Consider the following 16137-nt stretch of genomic DNA (forward strand, 5'->3'; position numbering starts at 1 on the left):
GCTCGGACTCCGAGATAAAGTCCACCACGATTACCAGTGCTGCGAGGTCGGGTGGGCTCGTACGAACCAAATGTGGGTCCAGGCCGGTTCCTCTGAGACCCGCAGTTCTACTGTGTTCTAGAACAGCTGTCGGCCTTTCTTCTGCGTAAAGAGCCACAACCTACGTGCTTCTCGCTGTGGTGCTTCCCCGTGCGCTTTGCCCCCTTGCGGTCCAGCCGTGCCACACATAACGCGTGGAATGACCAATCCATTCACTGCAGATGCGCCGCTGTGATACAAGTCCAATCACCTAAAAATACACCTCCACCTTGATCACTTCCGCCCTGGGCCCGCGAACTCAGCCGAGAACTCATCCATCGTGTCGAGCGTGCCCGCGAGGTGCTCGAGACGGAGCGGCACCCCCCGGCTGCCCGCGAGCGAGCTCGCGGTGCGCACCGCGTTCTTGATCTGCCGACCGTTCAGCGCGCGCGCCGCGAGCGCGTCCAGCGCCTCCGCACTCCCCGCCACCGCCGCCGCACCGGGCCCCGCCCGCCGGAGGAACGCGGCCCAGACCTGGCGGCGCGCGTCGCGGTCGAGCTCGCGGAAGTGGAGGGCGACGTGTATGCGGGAGAGGAACGCCTCGTCGAACGCCCGGACGCGGTTCGTGGTGAGGAAGAGGATCCCGCGGTAGTACTCCACGTGGCGGAGGAAGACGGCGACCATCGCGTTCCGCTCGAGGTCGTGCAGCGAGCGCTCCTCGAGGAAGACGTCCGCCTCGTCAATCAGCACGAGCGCGTGCCACGCCGTCGCGAGGTCGAAGACGGTGTTGAGCGCCGCGTCGAGCGTCGCCGCGGACGTGCCGAGGTCGCCCCCGCCGACGACGTACAGCGGCCGGCGGACGTGCTCGGACGTCGCCTCCGCCGAGAGTGTCTTGCCCACTCCAGGAGGGCCGAAGAGGTTGAACACGAGGCCGCGGCCCTTGCCTTCGATGAAGTCGTCAAAGCCCGTGTTCACGCTGTGGGCGTCGACGAGGGACTGGAGCAGCGCCTTGCGGTCTGCCGGGATGACGAGGTTCTCGAACGCTTCGTCGTTCCAGGTGACGGGCTGCACGCGCTCGATGTTGAACTCGACTGCAACACACGATTAGTCGCAAGCCAAACAACAAATCACGCAACACTCACGCCATGCCTTGTCGGCAAGGCTGAAACCGTAGACGATGGAAGGGGCGAGCATGAGCTCATCGTCCGTCAGCTCGTCCTTCTCGCGCGGCATTTTCGCGCGAGCCTGGAACGTGGGCACACAGGCATCTGGAGACCTGTCAGCCGCGCTTCGTGCTAGCAACAGTGGACTGACGCACTGGGGTTGTACTGAACAGGTGGCGGGCTGTATCTCCCCCAGCTCCCTGGCACGTTCCCTGGCGGAGGGTTATTTGGAGTGGCCTCCATCTTGACGGCTGGCATCTCGTAACTGGGGTTTAGACGTCTAAAGTTCGCTGACGGAACGAACGTTGTCAACAGCGTGCGTGTCACCCAGCGAGAAACGCAAGCTACCTTTGTCGATCATGACTCTCGACTTCACCTGCACTCAATCCGTCAGCGATGGGCGGTGGCGCACTCGGCACTCGGCACTCACGTTGTACTTGATGCTCTTCTTCCCCATCCCCGTCGACAGCGTGTACGTCGCGGGGCCCACGTAGTGCATGTGGTGCACGCCCCGCAGCGCGAGCCACTTGCGCCCGCGCGCGACGAGCGCCGTCTCGAGCGCGCCCGCGTTCGCGTGGTACCCGATCGGGTACACGTCGAGCGAGTTCACCTTCACCGTGCCCTTGAAGAATGGGACGAAGACGCGGCTCTGCACGCGCCCGAACGTCTTCCCGCTCGCGCGCTGCAGCCCCCAGTCGTTCCCTGGCGGCGGCGGGTGCATCATGGGGGGAAGCGACATGACGTTGGCAAGGTTGGAGCTCAGCGCGGGGTTGAACGCGGCGCGGTGTCCGGCCGGCGCGCCGTCCTCGTCTGCAGCGGCCGCGGGGTCCTCGTCGTGGGACGCGTCGACGCTCTCGCAGATGAGGTCGTACACCCCGCCTGAAACCGCGGTGAGCTTCTGGGCGGAGACGAGCTCGAATGCGCGCGGCTCGCCGGTGATGGGGCAGTCGGCGACGAGGATGGAGCGCGGGACAAAGATGGCGAAGAGGGTGTCGAAGGTGATCTCGCCATGCTCCATCAGGTTCGTGAGCTTGGAGAGTGTAGCGGCGTAGTCCTTGTGGAGGTACTCCAGCAGCGCGTTGACGGTCTTCAGGATGTTGTCATCCTGGAGGGTGCGTGAGGTCTTGCGCGTGAGGTCGTCGCGGTAAGCCTCGAAGCGGGGAAGGAAGGCGAGCAGGAGCAACGGGTCGAGCTGGGAGATGTGTCAGAGCGTGAACGATTCGCCAGTGATGTTGCTCACCTCGAGTGGCTCGGCCGTCCACGACACACCCTGAATCTTGCCCATGACCTCCTTGCATGCCGCGAGCAGATACGGGCTCTTCACCACGACCTGGAAGGTCGGCTCGCCCTGCTGTCCATCCGTGGTAGGCTGAGGGATCTTGCGGACCACGACGAAACAGTAGCCGGCCCAGGCGTCGTCCGCGTTGCCCTCGTTGCCGTTGCCGACGACGGTCAGGAGCGCGTCTGCGCGAACCTTGGCTGACGTGTTGCGGTACTTCCACACCTTCGACCACGTGCTGTAATAGTAGTCCACGCGCTTGACTTTGAGCACCGCCGGGGGCGGAGGTGCGGCGGGCGAAAAGAGCGCTGCCGTCGAGGCCTCGTCGTCGTCCAGAGAGTCATCGACAGGAAAGAGACCCGCGGAGTGCCTTCTATAGCGCCGCTGGGGAGCATCACGGAAGCTCGTCGAGGCTGGGACAGGTTGGCCCTGTTTTTCGCTCATAGAGGGCCCGGCTGTTGAGCGGCGAGACAAGAAGCGACGCATCTGGGGGATGTGGTCTGTGAGTGAGAGACCGTGGGGAGGGCCCGCTCGACGACCACCTTTTGTATGCCTCGTTGAATGCAATGCAGGTCGACAACAAACTCTCTGCGGCGTGCGACACTGGGCATGAAATCTCGGCGGGTCCGTGAGATGACTCTTCGAACGCGCCAAGAAAGGCAAGATACGGGACCCTCCCCACACGAGGCGGTCCCAGATCGGCCTCGAGGAAGATCACGAGGGGCAACGATACCACAATCCTTGGACACCGAACCGCAATCTCCAAACTCAATATCGTCCATCATCCATACGTGGAACATAACTCCGTCTATGCGTGCAGTGACTACATTCGTCCGCATATGTTGACCAAAACAGGGGAAAGAAGACTCAGCCAAACTGCTGACATTGGAGACTGCTTCAAAGCGGCATTGGCGGGACGAGCCTCTACCGGGGCTGTCGTACTGGATGAATCGGTCGTGGACGTGGCGGATGTCCTTGTTGATGGTGCAGAAGACTCGGCGACCGCCGGTGAACTCTCAAGGGAGCTATCGGAGGAGGTTGATGTCGAGCTGTTGCTGCCGTTGTCGACGGCCGAGGATGTCGGGGACGTGAAGGCCGCTCCTGCGGACGAATTTGTAGACGGCGCACTAGATGCTGGTGGACTATTCGACACGGAAGGATGGTCGGATATGAGTCAAGCTTAAGGCGAATTAGAGCACTTACGGGCAGAATGTCAACGTGTAATCTGCGTTCAAGCCGGAATCGCACGTCCATAGAGCGGTGCCGCTGGATTCGTCGAAAGCATATGCGTAAGCGTTGGGACAGTTCCCCTCTGAGCTCTGAGTCAGACGCTAGTCGGTTCGTCGCAAAGGGATGACTCACTGAAATAGTCGTAGAACTGCACCCCTGAAGGCGGGCACGTCTCCGGTGTGCTGTGACTTCCGGAGCAGCAGTTGGCGGAGTCGGCTGCGTACATACAGATCAGGTCGATGCAGCTCGTGATGCAGCTCGCTATGACTGACTCGGATTTCCGTCTATGTTTGCAGCACACGCACTCTGGCATCCGACTGGGAACCCAGTCGAATCGAACGGTCCTTTGAGCGGATCAGGGCCTGTCGCCGGGTCAGATTCCATATGCGGAAGGCCATGGGAAGACGATAACGCACATCCGGGGCCAAGGTCTACCAGACAGTCTGCTACAGGGCAATTGACGTTGTTCGTAATGGCCATAGGTAAATTGTAGCCGTCCACAAGGGAAACTACCGGATCTCGATCAAACACTGAGCAAAGCGGGCGCATATAGCCACTCACCATCGTAGAAATCGAGGTTCCCATCGCCCTGGAGAGTCCACTCCGCCACAGAGGCCGGAGGGACGCCCTGTGCAGGAAAGCTTCGATGAAAATGAGCACTCCAAGATGGTTCGGGAGAACGTACCGTTCCGGTAGTGGGGTCGCAGAGCAGCCCTCCGTTACACCATCCATCCAAGCATGTCGGGCCAGTCGTGATCGTGAAGTCACAGTCCCTCCGGCCCTGCCGTCATCGCGCCCGGATGTTCATTCCACTAGATCCCAGTGACTGGTGAAGAATCGACTCACCCATATCCTGCCCGCTTTCCAATTGTCAGGCACGGCGAACCCCACGGACGTGAAAGCTGCGGCTTCCCACCTGCATGCGCATTAGAGCAGCTGAAATCTCAGCATCATTAGAGGTACGTACCCAGTGGCAAACAGCGGCACCGCGGTGCCCGCTGAAAGGTCCGTAAACATCTACAGGGTCGTTCAGGAGTTTCCACTATGAACATAGCACAGCGCTCTTACCGCCGGCCTGTTTCTGGTCAGCGCATACAGTCAAGTGAGAAGGACATGATGAACGCACCATATTGTGAAGGGACAGTTGTTCATGACGGTGAACCATCGCGCGTCCACGACCCGCGCACAGAGTATTGCAGGTATGCTCAGTCGCAGTAGGGTGATCATGATGAGGGTAAGAAGCCAAGCGTCGCTGGAGAGCACAACGGGCGTGGGGCGTGCCGCGCCGCAAGGGGCGGGCTGAGCGTGAGGAGGGACGAGGGAGACATGGGCGGCAGAGACAAGAGGCGTGTTTATGACGCACGTTCGGATCCTTATAGCCGCACGGACCAGAGTACTTGGACAGTTGGACTGAACCAGTTCTTCTAGCTCATGATGCCGTATTATCTATATGATCTTAAACGTAGACGTCTAGTATGGTACACAGTCAGGACTATGGGAGGCATTGATACATGTGGCAAGAGATTACTACAGGCGTAACAGAACGGGAATTATAACGACACGACGTGATATGACAGCGCATATATGCAGTCCTCGAACGAGGTCTGACTAGGGGAGACTCATGGACTCCGCAGGATAATCGTAAACACTCACTCACTTGAGCTCGAAGAACCGCGGCAGGTTCTTCCAAATCCTCAAACGCGTCGCCTGGATCCGCGCCTCAAACCCCCGCTCGCACGACCCACACAACCGCCCCTCCTCCTCCTTCCGCTCCTCATACTTCCTCAGCGCCTCCTCCAGCATCCACAGCGGATCCCCAGGGACCCCATCGTCGCCCGTGGACGCACACGCCCCAAACAGCCCCTCCACGCAGTCGAAGCACATCGTCGAGTCGTCCGCGACGACCTCCGCCTCGCCGTCCTTCAGCCCGCCCGCGAAGTCGAGGTCGAACGCGACCCGGTGCGCGATGTGGTCCCCGACGTCCGCCCGCACCCGCCCGAGCGCCGCCCGCCCCCGCGCCCACCGCATCCAGTCGTCGCTCGGCAGGTCGTCCCAGTGCGCGGGGGGCGTCCGGACCCGCAGCGCGCGGCCCCACGCGCGCCCGTGCGCCGTGGTCGCGAGCTGGTAGAACGCGGCTGGGAGCAGGGAGGGTACATCGAAAGCGCGGGCGAAGGCGATCGCCGTGACTGGCTCCGGAGCGCGGCGGCGGGCAACAGCGATGGGCAGCGCGCGCAGGGACGCTTGACGTGCATCCCAGGCTTCGAGCGTGGTGGGCCAGTCGGAGGTGACTTGGGAGATGAGATGGGCGCGGAGATCGTCCATGAAGTACTTGTCGGCGAGACGGAGGATGGTGGTGAGAGAGAGGAGATTGGAAGGCGTCAGAGGTTGGAAGGAGAGCTCGCTGGCGAAGGAGGATCATGAACATGAGGGAAGGGCGAGCAGACGATCGATGGAGATGCTCACGATGGGAAGTAGAGGGAGGTCAGCAGGAGCGAGATGTCCTCAGCATCGTCTCCGAGGTGGATGAGGGGAACGCCGTCGTGCATATCGCTCCTCTCGGGGGCTGCGTCTTCAAACAGGTGGGAGAAGATGGCCGACTGGTCGCTGAGGACGTGCTTGTGGACGCGGAAGGCGCAAGGGGACGAGGTTGTTGACAACCGTGGGGCGATGAGGACGATGTCACCGTTGTCGAAGTAGAGGCGGGGATGGTGCGTGACTGGTGGATTCATAGCAGAGACAGTCAAAGAAAGAGGAGGAAGGGGGGGAGGGAGAGGTGGGGGACAATTATTGGCACCGTGACGGGCATGACATTAAGAAGGGAGGCCCGATAGGGTCGGCGCGCGGCTTGTACGGGTCACCGCAAGTACCGCGCATAGCGTGATATGTTGAAATTTTGAAACATGATACGCACCGAGAGGCTACGCCAGGTGCGTCATAACATTGCAAGAGACCTCCCCATCAATGCCCAGGGTCCGCCAGATCGCCCTGCAGCCTTGGAGTGGGTCAGAGGCCTGAGGCGTTCAGCCAGACGAAGCCAGGAAGCTAACACATACATTTCGTTTGAGGTGCATATATGCGCAGAGGAGGAGGTATATACGTACTTGGTGAGGATGAACATACATATGAAAGCTCGAGCTCAAGGGAGCAAAGCGAAGCGAACCGAGTCACGAGGCCGCGTTCATCTGAAACGTACGTAAGTGCATTTCGCCTCAATAAATGCGACCCTTCCTGCTCTCGCACCATTCGTCAACCGTTCGCCACCGCGCCTCGCTTGCTACAACTATGTCACCGTGAGCACAGCAGCAGCAAATACATTTCATGCTATAAACACCGGCTCTAGTGCGCTTGAAGTTGTAAAAATGTCGTGAACTGAGGCCGCGAACTCGGACGCTCCACCAACTTCCAAGCCCCATACGCCGTGTTTGTGCAGACCACACACGCCTAGTTGATCTCCGCGAACGTGTTCTCGGTGAGCGCGAAGCCGACCTGGCTGTTGCCGGTGTCGTAGACGTGGTAGAAACGCTCCAGGAACGTCATCCCGTCGATGAAGTCCAGGCCCTCGCCCGAGTCCGTGCCCCAGTCAGCGACGATCAGGTAAATGCTGTCCGCGTCGCCCCCGATCGCGGTGTTCAGCTGCGGGAGCCCGGACGGGGTCAGCGGGGCGCGCGCGCACCAAAGCCCGTGCGGGGACGTACGGGGCGGGGCCAGATCTGCGCGTTCGCGGTGAACTCGAAGGTGTGGTCGCCGAAGTGGAAGAAGAGGCTCTCCAGGGACGCGAACTGCTCCGCAGTGATCTTCAGGAGGCCGACGTCGTCGTCGGGAACAGCGCCGGTGGCCTTCTGGTACGCGGCGAACGCCTCTGCGGGAAATAGGGTGCGTTAGCGCTGATGCAAGGCGTGCGGGAGGTAAATCGTACCAGAGGCAATGTAAACGAGTGTGGTGCCGGTGTCGGTGATACCCGCGGTGGTCGAGAGAATGGGGATGTTCGAAGAACCGTAGGTGATCGACTGGTCGATACCCACGTAGTACGACGCCGGCGAGGTCGACGTGATCGGACTGTGATCGAAACGTACCGCCGGCGTTAACGGCACTCTTACACAGTGAAACGCGGATGTGCTTACACGTAGGTGATGTCGCCAGTGTACTTGCTCTCGTCAACGGCACCGAAAGAAAGCTGGCCGTTGGTGGACTCGAGCACGGTGCTGGGCACGAAGGTGATGCCCACGAGGTCGGCCTCGATAAGACCCTGGCTGAACATATTGTCCGTCACGGTAGGAATAGCTTCGCTGCCCGACGTGGAGCCCTCGGTAAGGGCCACGGGGCCGATGCTGTATAGCTCCATGTTGAGGCACCCGATATCAATAATGCGGCAAAGGCACTCACCCGAGGATACCGTCAACACCGTCGAAGCCATACGTGGTGGAAGCAACGCCAATTCCCTGGCCTGTGATTGCGGCATCGCCGAGAGTGACCGTGTCGGTGTACTCATAACCTATACAGCCCGCGGTTAGTCGCCCCATCCATGATCGGTGCCAAACAGAACGCCTCACCAAAGACGAGGCCAGAGCCGTACAGGACCCCCTGCAATCGCGCACCACGTCAGCGCACGCGCCGCCAAGCAACCGATGTTGACACTCACAAACTGCTCCCCGGTCGACACGCTCGTGCTCGTGTTCACGTACGCCTTGCTCGCGCCGACCCACGTGTTCGAGCTCCCGGTGTCGATCAGGAGGTCGTAGAACGTCGGCGGCGAGCCGACGCCGACGCTCGCGATGTAGTGCACCACCTGGTTCGTCGCGTCGACGGGCACGAACCCGGCGGCCTGCTTCGCGCTCATCGCGGTCGCGTTCTGCGCCGTCGCGCGCTCGAGGAGCATCTTCGCGCGCGCGCGGTCCGCCTCGATGATGCTCGGCACCCCGGTGAGGTTCAGCTGGCGCGTGACGGAGAGCGTCGGACCCGCGGCGCGGCCCGACACGGGCGACGCGGACGAGAGCGAGGCGAGGGAGGCGACGCACGCACAGAGCGCGAGGAGAGGGAGGCGGGCGAACATGGTCCTTGTCCTAGTCCGAGGGAGGGGGTGGAGGATGCAGGTGGAGCCTGGGGGTAATATGATTGCCATGGCGTAGGCTTTATATCGCGTCCTTTAGTCTAAGAGGCACGGGTTGCATGATGGATCGTGATGCAAGATGTAGAGTGCGCGATGGGCCGCAAGGTGTGGTGCCGCGGGCGCTAGCGGGCTTGGAAGGAGGTTTCTCGAAGTGGATAGTGTCGCATCGACTTATCGGCGGTGCACGAGAATCAGCGCCGCAGTCTTGCGCATACGCAACTCACGAGGGTGGTGCAGTGCGGTACGGAGACGAGACCACTTGCTTGTGCACTTCCGCAACTTGGGCCCGGTATGGTGAAGAAATGCCGATCGGTGCTTGCGCGCTTTCGCAACTTGAGTCCGGTATGGTGTAGCCGGAGATGAAAGGCCGGTCGGTGCATGCGCAGATGAGTCCTCTGGTAAGTAACGGGCGTGAGACCCACTAGGTCACCAAGGGGCCGGAGACGGTGCGCCACCTTCTCCACTCCTTTGCGATCTTAGTCTACATAATGGTGAGTTCGAATCAGTAGGAACGTCTCGCGACCAAGTTGTCGCGTGCGGCGTGCCCTAACGACACGCGGAGGCCCTCGTGACATCAACGGTAAACCAAGGCTATTCCGGCGGCCCTGAAGAGCACGAGAATGAGCACCCCGAATGAGGCAGGGATGACGAGAGGACGCACTGGGTGGATATCAGCGATGCCCGAGACTCGAAAGCGCCCGTGATAAGCTTCTGCGGAGAAATCGAGATATGCCAAGCCATGCCGTGCCCCGGGCCACAAGTATATATGTCTTGGCGATCTCAGCTGTTGATATGAACGGCATTAACGGCATACCGTGCCCAGACAAAACGACCGCGTTCCACTGTACAACTTGCTCCTCTTGTCAGAGTGAGCGCTGACCTGGACTTGCCCCAACCTGCTTCTAGCTCCTTGCAGGAATCGGGGCTGGTACGATACACAGAAAATCAGAACGCAGATTCCATGTGTAGCAAGGCACAGATTACTGACCAGATCGCGCATTGCCGATGGTGACCACGGTGCTTTCGAAGCGAAGTTGTCATCGCAGTTACTACTCCGGCGGCGACCAGAACTCCTATATCCCCATACATGTCGTGAACGTCGTCATGAATCACGTGTGTGCCATGCAGCTCGTCTTCAGAGCCAACAGATACGCGTGCGCTGATATAACGGACTTCACAGTGCGGCAAAGATGCACCGTGATGGCCAGAGTGGAGTCAGATCTCTAGCACAATGCCGACTTCGAGTGCGACCCACGCAAGCCCATGCAACGTCTCCGAGGGCCATCTATTCGTCAGCGACAGTCAGACACAACAATGATCAACGTACCATCAGTCCACGGTCTCATTCAAACCAAGACATTGTGGTACGCCTAACTTCATTGGTATAAGGCTCCGTTCGACCCGACATCTATTCAGCAATTCCTTCGTCCGCATCCACAAAACGTCTATGCCAGCACGTCTGACCAACAGGCGGCCGTCTCTACCCGTGCCGTGTCGTCTACAACATCCCCTGCAAACACAGCACCAAAACCGCCACGAGCGCCACGCTCGCTGCACCCGCGAGGATGACGTGCGTGCCCCAGTCGTCCCAGAAGTCGTTCAGCACGAACGTGTCCTTCGGCTCCGGCGACACCAGCACCGTCACCCGGTGTACCGTCCCCGGCGTGTTGCGCACCGCCGCCGGCGCGAGGATGAGCGTCTGCCGCGCGGCGTCGTGCGCCCACTCCGTCGAGGCCAGCCCGCGGACGAGGAGCGTCCGGCCCTCGGAGAGCGTCGCGGGGACGAAGATCTCCGTCCGGTTCGTCGTTGGGGCGGGCAGACCCGTGCGCGGCGGGGTGGCGACAGCTGGCCCGGCGGAGGGGGCAAATGGTGACGACGGCGACGACGGGACGGCCCACTCGTACGTGAACGTGCCGGTGTTGATCTCATACTCGAACTTGAGGGGGACGCCGGCGGTCTTGGCGGGGTAGGGGCGCACGACGGCGCGGAGGATGCGTCCGCCGTTGTCGAGTGTGGGCGACGTTTGAGCGTGGTCGAGCCACGACGATGGCAGAGCGCGCTTCTGGGAGAACCATGAAAAGTTCTCGCCATTCCAGTCGTCACCGGTGTGGTCGTCGTTGTCTGGGTTGTAATTCCACAAACTAATTGCATGAAGTGAGTGTCAGTACCGAACCGTTATTGGGGGAAGGGGACAGAACTTACGTGAAACCGACAAGAGAACGCTCCAACGCAGTGATCATGGCATCCATCATCTTCATCTGCCAGTGCCACCTGTCGGTCTCAAATGCCTCCTTCTTGCTATAGAAGCGACATGTTAGAACCCTGTTCGAAACGGCGAAGGAGATGCTTACTTCATGTCCATGGGTATACCACACTCTCCGATAATGATGGGAGTTTCGCCAAGGGCCTGGTAGCCAGCCTCAACTATATTACGGATTTGCAGCGAGAAGTTGTCCCGCGCGCCCTTCTGGCCCCAGTAGAAACCCTTCAGCGGGAACATGCCCCGAGACAGTCCTTGAACGTTGACGGAGAAGTCGCTGAACGCCTTCAGGAATAAGGCGTTCAAGTCGTACCAATGAGGAGCGTAGATCATGTTGGGTGGCCGACGATCCTTTGTCCATGACTCCGGGCAGAACTGGAGACGACGTGGGTACAAGCACAGAAAAATCGCGAATGAATACGCACCTCGTTCGGGATGGACTCGGCCAGGATAACTTTCTCTGGCGAGGAAACACTACGAACACGCTCCGCCCACCGGTTGAGGAACGGGTAGAAGAAATCCGTGTACCAGTCGATCTGACGAACGAGCTCTATCAGGCTTCTTCTAGTGCCAAGTCGAACACACGAACACACCTCTCGACTAGATTGCGGGTCTCGCTTGAAGTAGTTCTCGCGGAGCACGACCCCCTCGTTCTTCGTCTCATCCCATCCCCACACGCCGTGGACCTCCCAGAGACACTTGCCCTTCGTCGGCCCATCCTCACGCCATGCTTTCTGACCTGCAGTGTTGATAACTTTGTGCGACGTGAGACGCGTTGGCACCGGGAAAGAGCGTGTCCAGTGGCCGACAGCTGTAGGATGTCCAGCACCCAGCATGAAGGACTGAAACGCGGTGGCTAGCCACGAGGCGCGAGTAAGCCCGACTCAGGCACAGAAGGTATAGTTCATCTTACGGACGTGGGCCAGGTGGAGGTCGGTGTTGTAGTCAAAGCTGTGCATGGACTGCAGCTCGATGTATCCTCGATGGGGTTCGTTCATGATCTTCCGCCCAAGTCAACACGGCGCCTCGGTCAAGAAGCAGCTGCAGACGTACCTCAAAGCCGAGCACGGCCTCCAGATCCCCCAGCTTCGCTGCAACAGTGGCCCACATATCCAGGAACGCACCCTGAAGGAACTCCTGCACTGGCACCTCCTTCCCGTCCTTCCCCTTGACCTTGAGCTTCGGCGCGAACATGTCTCCCGCCCAGAAACACGTCCTAGACCCAAACAATATCAGCCTCGACGCGCAGTAAACCCCAATTCACGCCAGAAGACTCACGCCATGGTCGCCGCTGCCAGCTTCTGGTATCCACACGGCCACAGTCCACGCTCCTCCTCCGTGTGCCCGCCGCCACGCACGCCGCGGAGCCACGCCGCCCCAGGCTCCTCCAGTCCGTGCAGGTCGAAACCGACGGCCTCGAGGGTCCACGCGGGTGCGCCGGAGCCGCCGGAGTAGCGCGACCACACGTCCTGGTGGAGAGCGACGAAGGCGACGAGCCCGAACTGTGGCATGAGCGAGAGCAGCGCGTGGACGTAGTCGAGGTATTCGGTGTCGTAAACGCCGCTGGGGAGGCCGCATGAGGAGGGGACGGCTGTAGAGAAAACGGACGGCTCACGGAGCGGTATGTTCGACAGCCTCCCATGTTACGAGGAAACGGACTGGAGGGAGGTCGATATATGCGCATGGAAGATACGAGAATGGAACGTACCGAATGTCAGGCCCCATTTTCGAAGGCGAGCGAAGTGGTCTGGGGCTTGTTCGAGGGGAAAGGGTCGTCCGACGAATGTCACGTCGGCATGGTTGGCAGGAAACGAGTCGTGGTCATGATTCACTGGCCTTAGCTCTCATTTAGCTTCTGTCGGCGAAACACAGACACGGGAGGGGACAGATGTAGAAGAGTAGACACACGTTTTGCAGTTCCCAGACAAATTCACTCCACGGAGGTTGCATACCCGTCCGTAGGCGTCGAGGATATGGCGTCCGTGTATGTAGAGCTTTCCGCCTGTCCCAGACGAAGACCAATCATGGGCGAAAGTCTCGTTAGGGTGCGGTCGGGGAAGGGGTGAAGCTTGCGGGGCTGCAGTGTCGTCCACGAGGATGAAGGATGCTTCAGAATCTGTGCGAGAAAGGGACATTCGCTTCTAGATGCAGCCGCTGGTATCACGTTGGTATAGTGGAATAAAGATGAGCCAAAAGGAGAGAGGGCTAGGGCTTGGAGAGAGAGAGATATGAGTGGAAGAGCACACTGGACAGATGATGGTGAGCAGGGACGCGCCGGCGGGTGCCTGTATCGGAGAGTCGATGAGTCCAGGGCAAACGGGTGCCACCGGCCGTAGGCGCCACCGGCCGAGCCGCGGCCGTGGACGCTATTGCGTTTCGGTCCTGGTCATTCTGCACCTGTGCACACCTGCTCTAGTAACCACCACTGCAGCACTACTCCGGCTTTTCGTTCGATGTTCACACATTCCCCCTCTCCTGGTCGGCCACCTCAGCTCACGCTGCACACCTAGCGCGCTCACACGGCGCTCGGCTGTCCGCTTAATCGCCCCATCCACGCCTCCGCCTGCGCTATCATGCATGTGCCCACACATTTGCCGCGCATTCTATACAGGCTATCGCCCAGTCCCAGTTATCTTCCTGGCTCTGATAAAATGCTGGTCCCGACCCAGTCGCGTCCCTTGAGCTGGCGTTTCACGCCTCCGCGCACGCCGCCCCTCCTCTCTCGTCTTCACCTTCAGCAGCGCATCCCGCAATGGAGAAGACAGACGCAGCCCACGCCGTCAACGACGTAGAAAGCATGACTGGCGACGTCTCGCGCTCAGACCAGCGTCTGCACGAGCTCGGCTACAAGTCCGAGTTCAAGCGCGATATGTCGCTCTTTGGCGTCCTCGGAATCTCCTTCTGCGCCATCGGTATCCTTACGGGTATGAGCAGCGCGTTCCAGACGGGGTTGTTCTCGGGAGGACCTCTTGGGCTTTTTTGGGGCTGGAACGTACGTCGCGTTTCGCTCTCTTGTGCGCGGGTGTTGATGGAGTGTGGCTCTAGATCTGTAGCATCTTCATGATGCTCATTGCCATGTCTTTGGCGGAGATTTGCAGCGCCTAGTGAGTTCCCTTCTTCTTGTTGCTTGGTATATGCGTCTAAACGCGCGCACGCGACCAAGTCCTACGATGGGTGGTCTGTATTTCTGGGTGTGCAAGATGAAGCCGGACAAACCTATGCTTGGCTGTAAGTTTGTCTCAGGATATTATCCTCTTCGTGCGCTGACTTCTCTCAGTTTGTGTAGGTGCTACACTTTGTGCCTCTGAATGCATCTCACAGTCATATAGACGGGATGGGTGTATAGCATCGCCATGACGTTCACGGGAACATCGGGAAACCTCAGGTGAGCATATTTTGTGGTTATTTGTGCCCCTTCCACCATTCAACTGTCGCAGCACCGCTCTCTACCTCGCATCCATGGCCGAGGTCGGCACTGGCCGCATCCTCACCCGTGTCGAGATCACTGCCATTGCTTGGGGTGTCAACATTGCGTCCGGAATCTTGAATACCATCGGCACCAAGGCGATCGGCGGCATGAGCAACTTCTACATTTGGTGGACGCTTGCCGGCACCGTTGTTCTCGTCATCACCCTTCTCGTCAAGGCCCCCACCCACGTGCGTACACTCGCCATCTCGATGATTTGGTACCAACATGGGATCCCGACGCCTTCAGAACTCAGCCGAGTTCGTGTTCACCGACTACGAGAAGTACGCCGCCGCATCGCTCGCTATGACGTCACGTACTGAACTACTGCACAGCTTCACAGGCTGGTCCAACCGCGGATTCGTTGTTCTCCTCGGTTTCCTCCAAGCCGTCTACACGCTCGAAGGCTGCGAGACCGCCGCCCAGGTCGCAGAAGAGGCCAAGCGCGCTGAGTTCCTCGCCCCCATGGCCGTCATGGGCTCCATCGCCGGCTCGTGGCTCATCGGGCTCATCTACATGCTCTCCCTCCTCTTTTCCGTCCAGAGCATCGACTCGGTCGCAGCCACCGCATACGCCCTGCCGATCACCCAGTTGTTCTACGACGCTGTGGGTCCGAAGCTGACGATCGTCTGCCTGACGGTGGTATGCGTGAGCCAGTTCATGGCCGCCGCGACCGCGTTCACCGCGAGCTCGCGCCTTTTCTACGCGCTCGCGCGTGACAACGCGTGCCCCGCCAAACGCCAGTTCATGGCGCTCAACCGCTTCCAGGCGCCGTACGTCGGTGTGTGGACTTCGGTCCTCATCGGGTGCATCATTTCGTGCGCATACATCGGCTCTGCCGTTGCCGTGCGTCGTCCACTTTCATTCCGCTGAGGGATGGGACGCTGATGACCCTCTTTTCAGTTCAACGCCATCCTGTCGTCCGCGGCGATCGCCGTCATGCTGAGCTACGTTCAACCGATCACCATTCGCGTGTTCTGGCCCGACGAGTCGTCAGTTCTTTCATCGGCCCTCCGCCCTGCATCTGTCTAATTCTCTCAACCCCTTGTAGCCTCCCTGAGAAGGGGCCGTTCCACCTCGGCAGGTGGTCCTGGCCCGTCAATGTCGCGAGCTTCTGCGTGCGTACTGCCTCCTGCACCCCTGCAAACCTCGTTGCTGATCGCTGCGTTCGCGATTTGCGCTCACCAGTTCACGATCTTCATCTGCGTCCTCTTCGTCCTGCCCACCGCGCACCCGACGACCGCGCTCAACATGAACTACGCGATCGTGGCCATCGGCGGCGTCATCCTCCTCGTCGGCCTCGGCTGGTTGTTCTGGGGCCGCTTCCGCTTCGTCGGCCCCGTGCGGACTGCAGAGGAGGAGAGGGCTGCGGCGGCGGGGGCGGTCGAGCAGGAGGACGAGAAGAAGAGGTAAAAGTGGTGCGGATGCTTAAGCCTTCCGCTCGCTCCAGCGCGGGGAGCAGCATGTTATGAATGATGCTGTCTTTTACGACTTCATGACAGACAGGATAAATAGTAAGGAGGAGCGAATGATCTCGTTATAGATAGATTATGCGCTGGCTCCAATTTAACCGACACGAAATACGTGTGGCTGTATCTGTTATTCCGTTCAGTG

General features: G+C 59.9%; 6 protein-coding genes across 6 annotated transcripts; 1 reads left to right on the forward strand and 5 right to left on the reverse strand.

Moving 5' to 3' along the window:
• Positions 1–312: 312 nt before the first annotated feature.
• On the reverse strand, positions 313–2904 carry BXZ73DRAFT_45860 (P-loop containing nucleoside triphosphate hydrolase protein; the record flags this gene model as incomplete). The annotated part of the gene is made up of 6 exons (XM_048019588.1): positions 313–1109; positions 1161–1286; positions 1337–1471; positions 1530–1557; positions 1612–2373; positions 2422–2904. 6 exons carry the CDS (start codon positions 2902–2904, stop codon positions 313–315), a joined length of 2331 nt encoding a protein of 776 aa, XP_047878643.1.
• A 755-nt stretch (positions 2905–3659) lies between these two features.
• On the reverse strand, positions 3660–4917 carry BXZ73DRAFT_45841 (thaumatin-like protein; the record flags this gene model as incomplete). The annotated part of the gene is made up of 9 exons (XM_048019586.1): positions 3660–3772; positions 3823–3906; positions 3963–4052; positions 4107–4199; positions 4252–4318; positions 4376–4471; positions 4537–4606; positions 4658–4707; positions 4813–4917. 9 exons carry the CDS (start codon positions 4915–4917, stop codon positions 3660–3662), a joined length of 768 nt encoding a protein of 255 aa, XP_047878644.1.
• Positions 4918–5343: 426 nt separating this feature from the next.
• Positions 5344–6419, reverse strand: BXZ73DRAFT_89614 (uncharacterized protein; the record flags this gene model as incomplete). The annotated part of the gene is made up of 2 exons (XM_048025345.1): positions 5344–6091; positions 6154–6419. The coding sequence occupies 2 exons, from the start codon at positions 6417–6419 to the stop codon at positions 5344–5346; spliced, it is 1014 nt and encodes a 337-aa protein (XP_047878645.1).
• Positions 6420–7131: 712 nt separating this feature from the next.
• Positions 7132–8740, reverse strand: BXZ73DRAFT_45823 (acid protease; the record flags this gene model as incomplete). The annotated part of the gene is made up of 7 exons (XM_048019578.1): positions 7132–7323; positions 7386–7549; positions 7607–7746; positions 7812–8018; positions 8074–8182; positions 8241–8271; positions 8330–8740. 7 exons carry the CDS (start codon positions 8738–8740, stop codon positions 7132–7134), a joined length of 1254 nt encoding a protein of 417 aa, XP_047878646.1.
• A 1555-nt stretch (positions 8741–10295) lies between these two features.
• On the reverse strand, positions 10296–13192 carry BXZ73DRAFT_45832 (glycoside hydrolase family 5 protein; the record flags this gene model as incomplete). The annotated part of the gene is made up of 11 exons (XM_048019580.1): positions 10296–10938; positions 11000–11095; positions 11149–11432; positions 11483–11593; positions 11651–11913; positions 11971–12058; positions 12111–12273; positions 12336–12620; positions 12673–12715; positions 12766–12893; positions 12966–13192. 11 exons carry the CDS (start codon positions 13190–13192, stop codon positions 10296–10298), a joined length of 2331 nt encoding a protein of 776 aa, XP_047878647.1.
• A 662-nt stretch (positions 13193–13854) lies between these two features.
• On the forward strand, positions 13855–15936 carry BXZ73DRAFT_45766 (amino acid transporter; the record flags this gene model as incomplete). Its single annotated transcript, XM_048019565.1, has 10 exons — positions 13855–14049; positions 14103–14161; positions 14221–14293; positions 14387–14442; positions 14495–14714; positions 14773–14807; positions 14859–15369; positions 15427–15515; positions 15575–15641; positions 15712–15936. The coding sequence occupies 10 exons, from the start codon at positions 13855–13857 to the stop codon at positions 15934–15936; spliced, it is 1530 nt and encodes a 509-aa protein (XP_047878648.1).
• Positions 15937–16137: the final 201 nt, after the last annotated feature.

Source organism: Epithele typhae, assembly GCF_022376455.1.
Source record: "Epithele typhae strain CBS 203.58 chromosome Unknown BXZ73scaffold_19, whole genome shotgun sequence".
NCBI classification, from domain to species: domain Eukaryota; kingdom Fungi; phylum Basidiomycota; class Agaricomycetes; order Polyporales; family Epitheliaceae; genus Epithele; species Epithele typhae.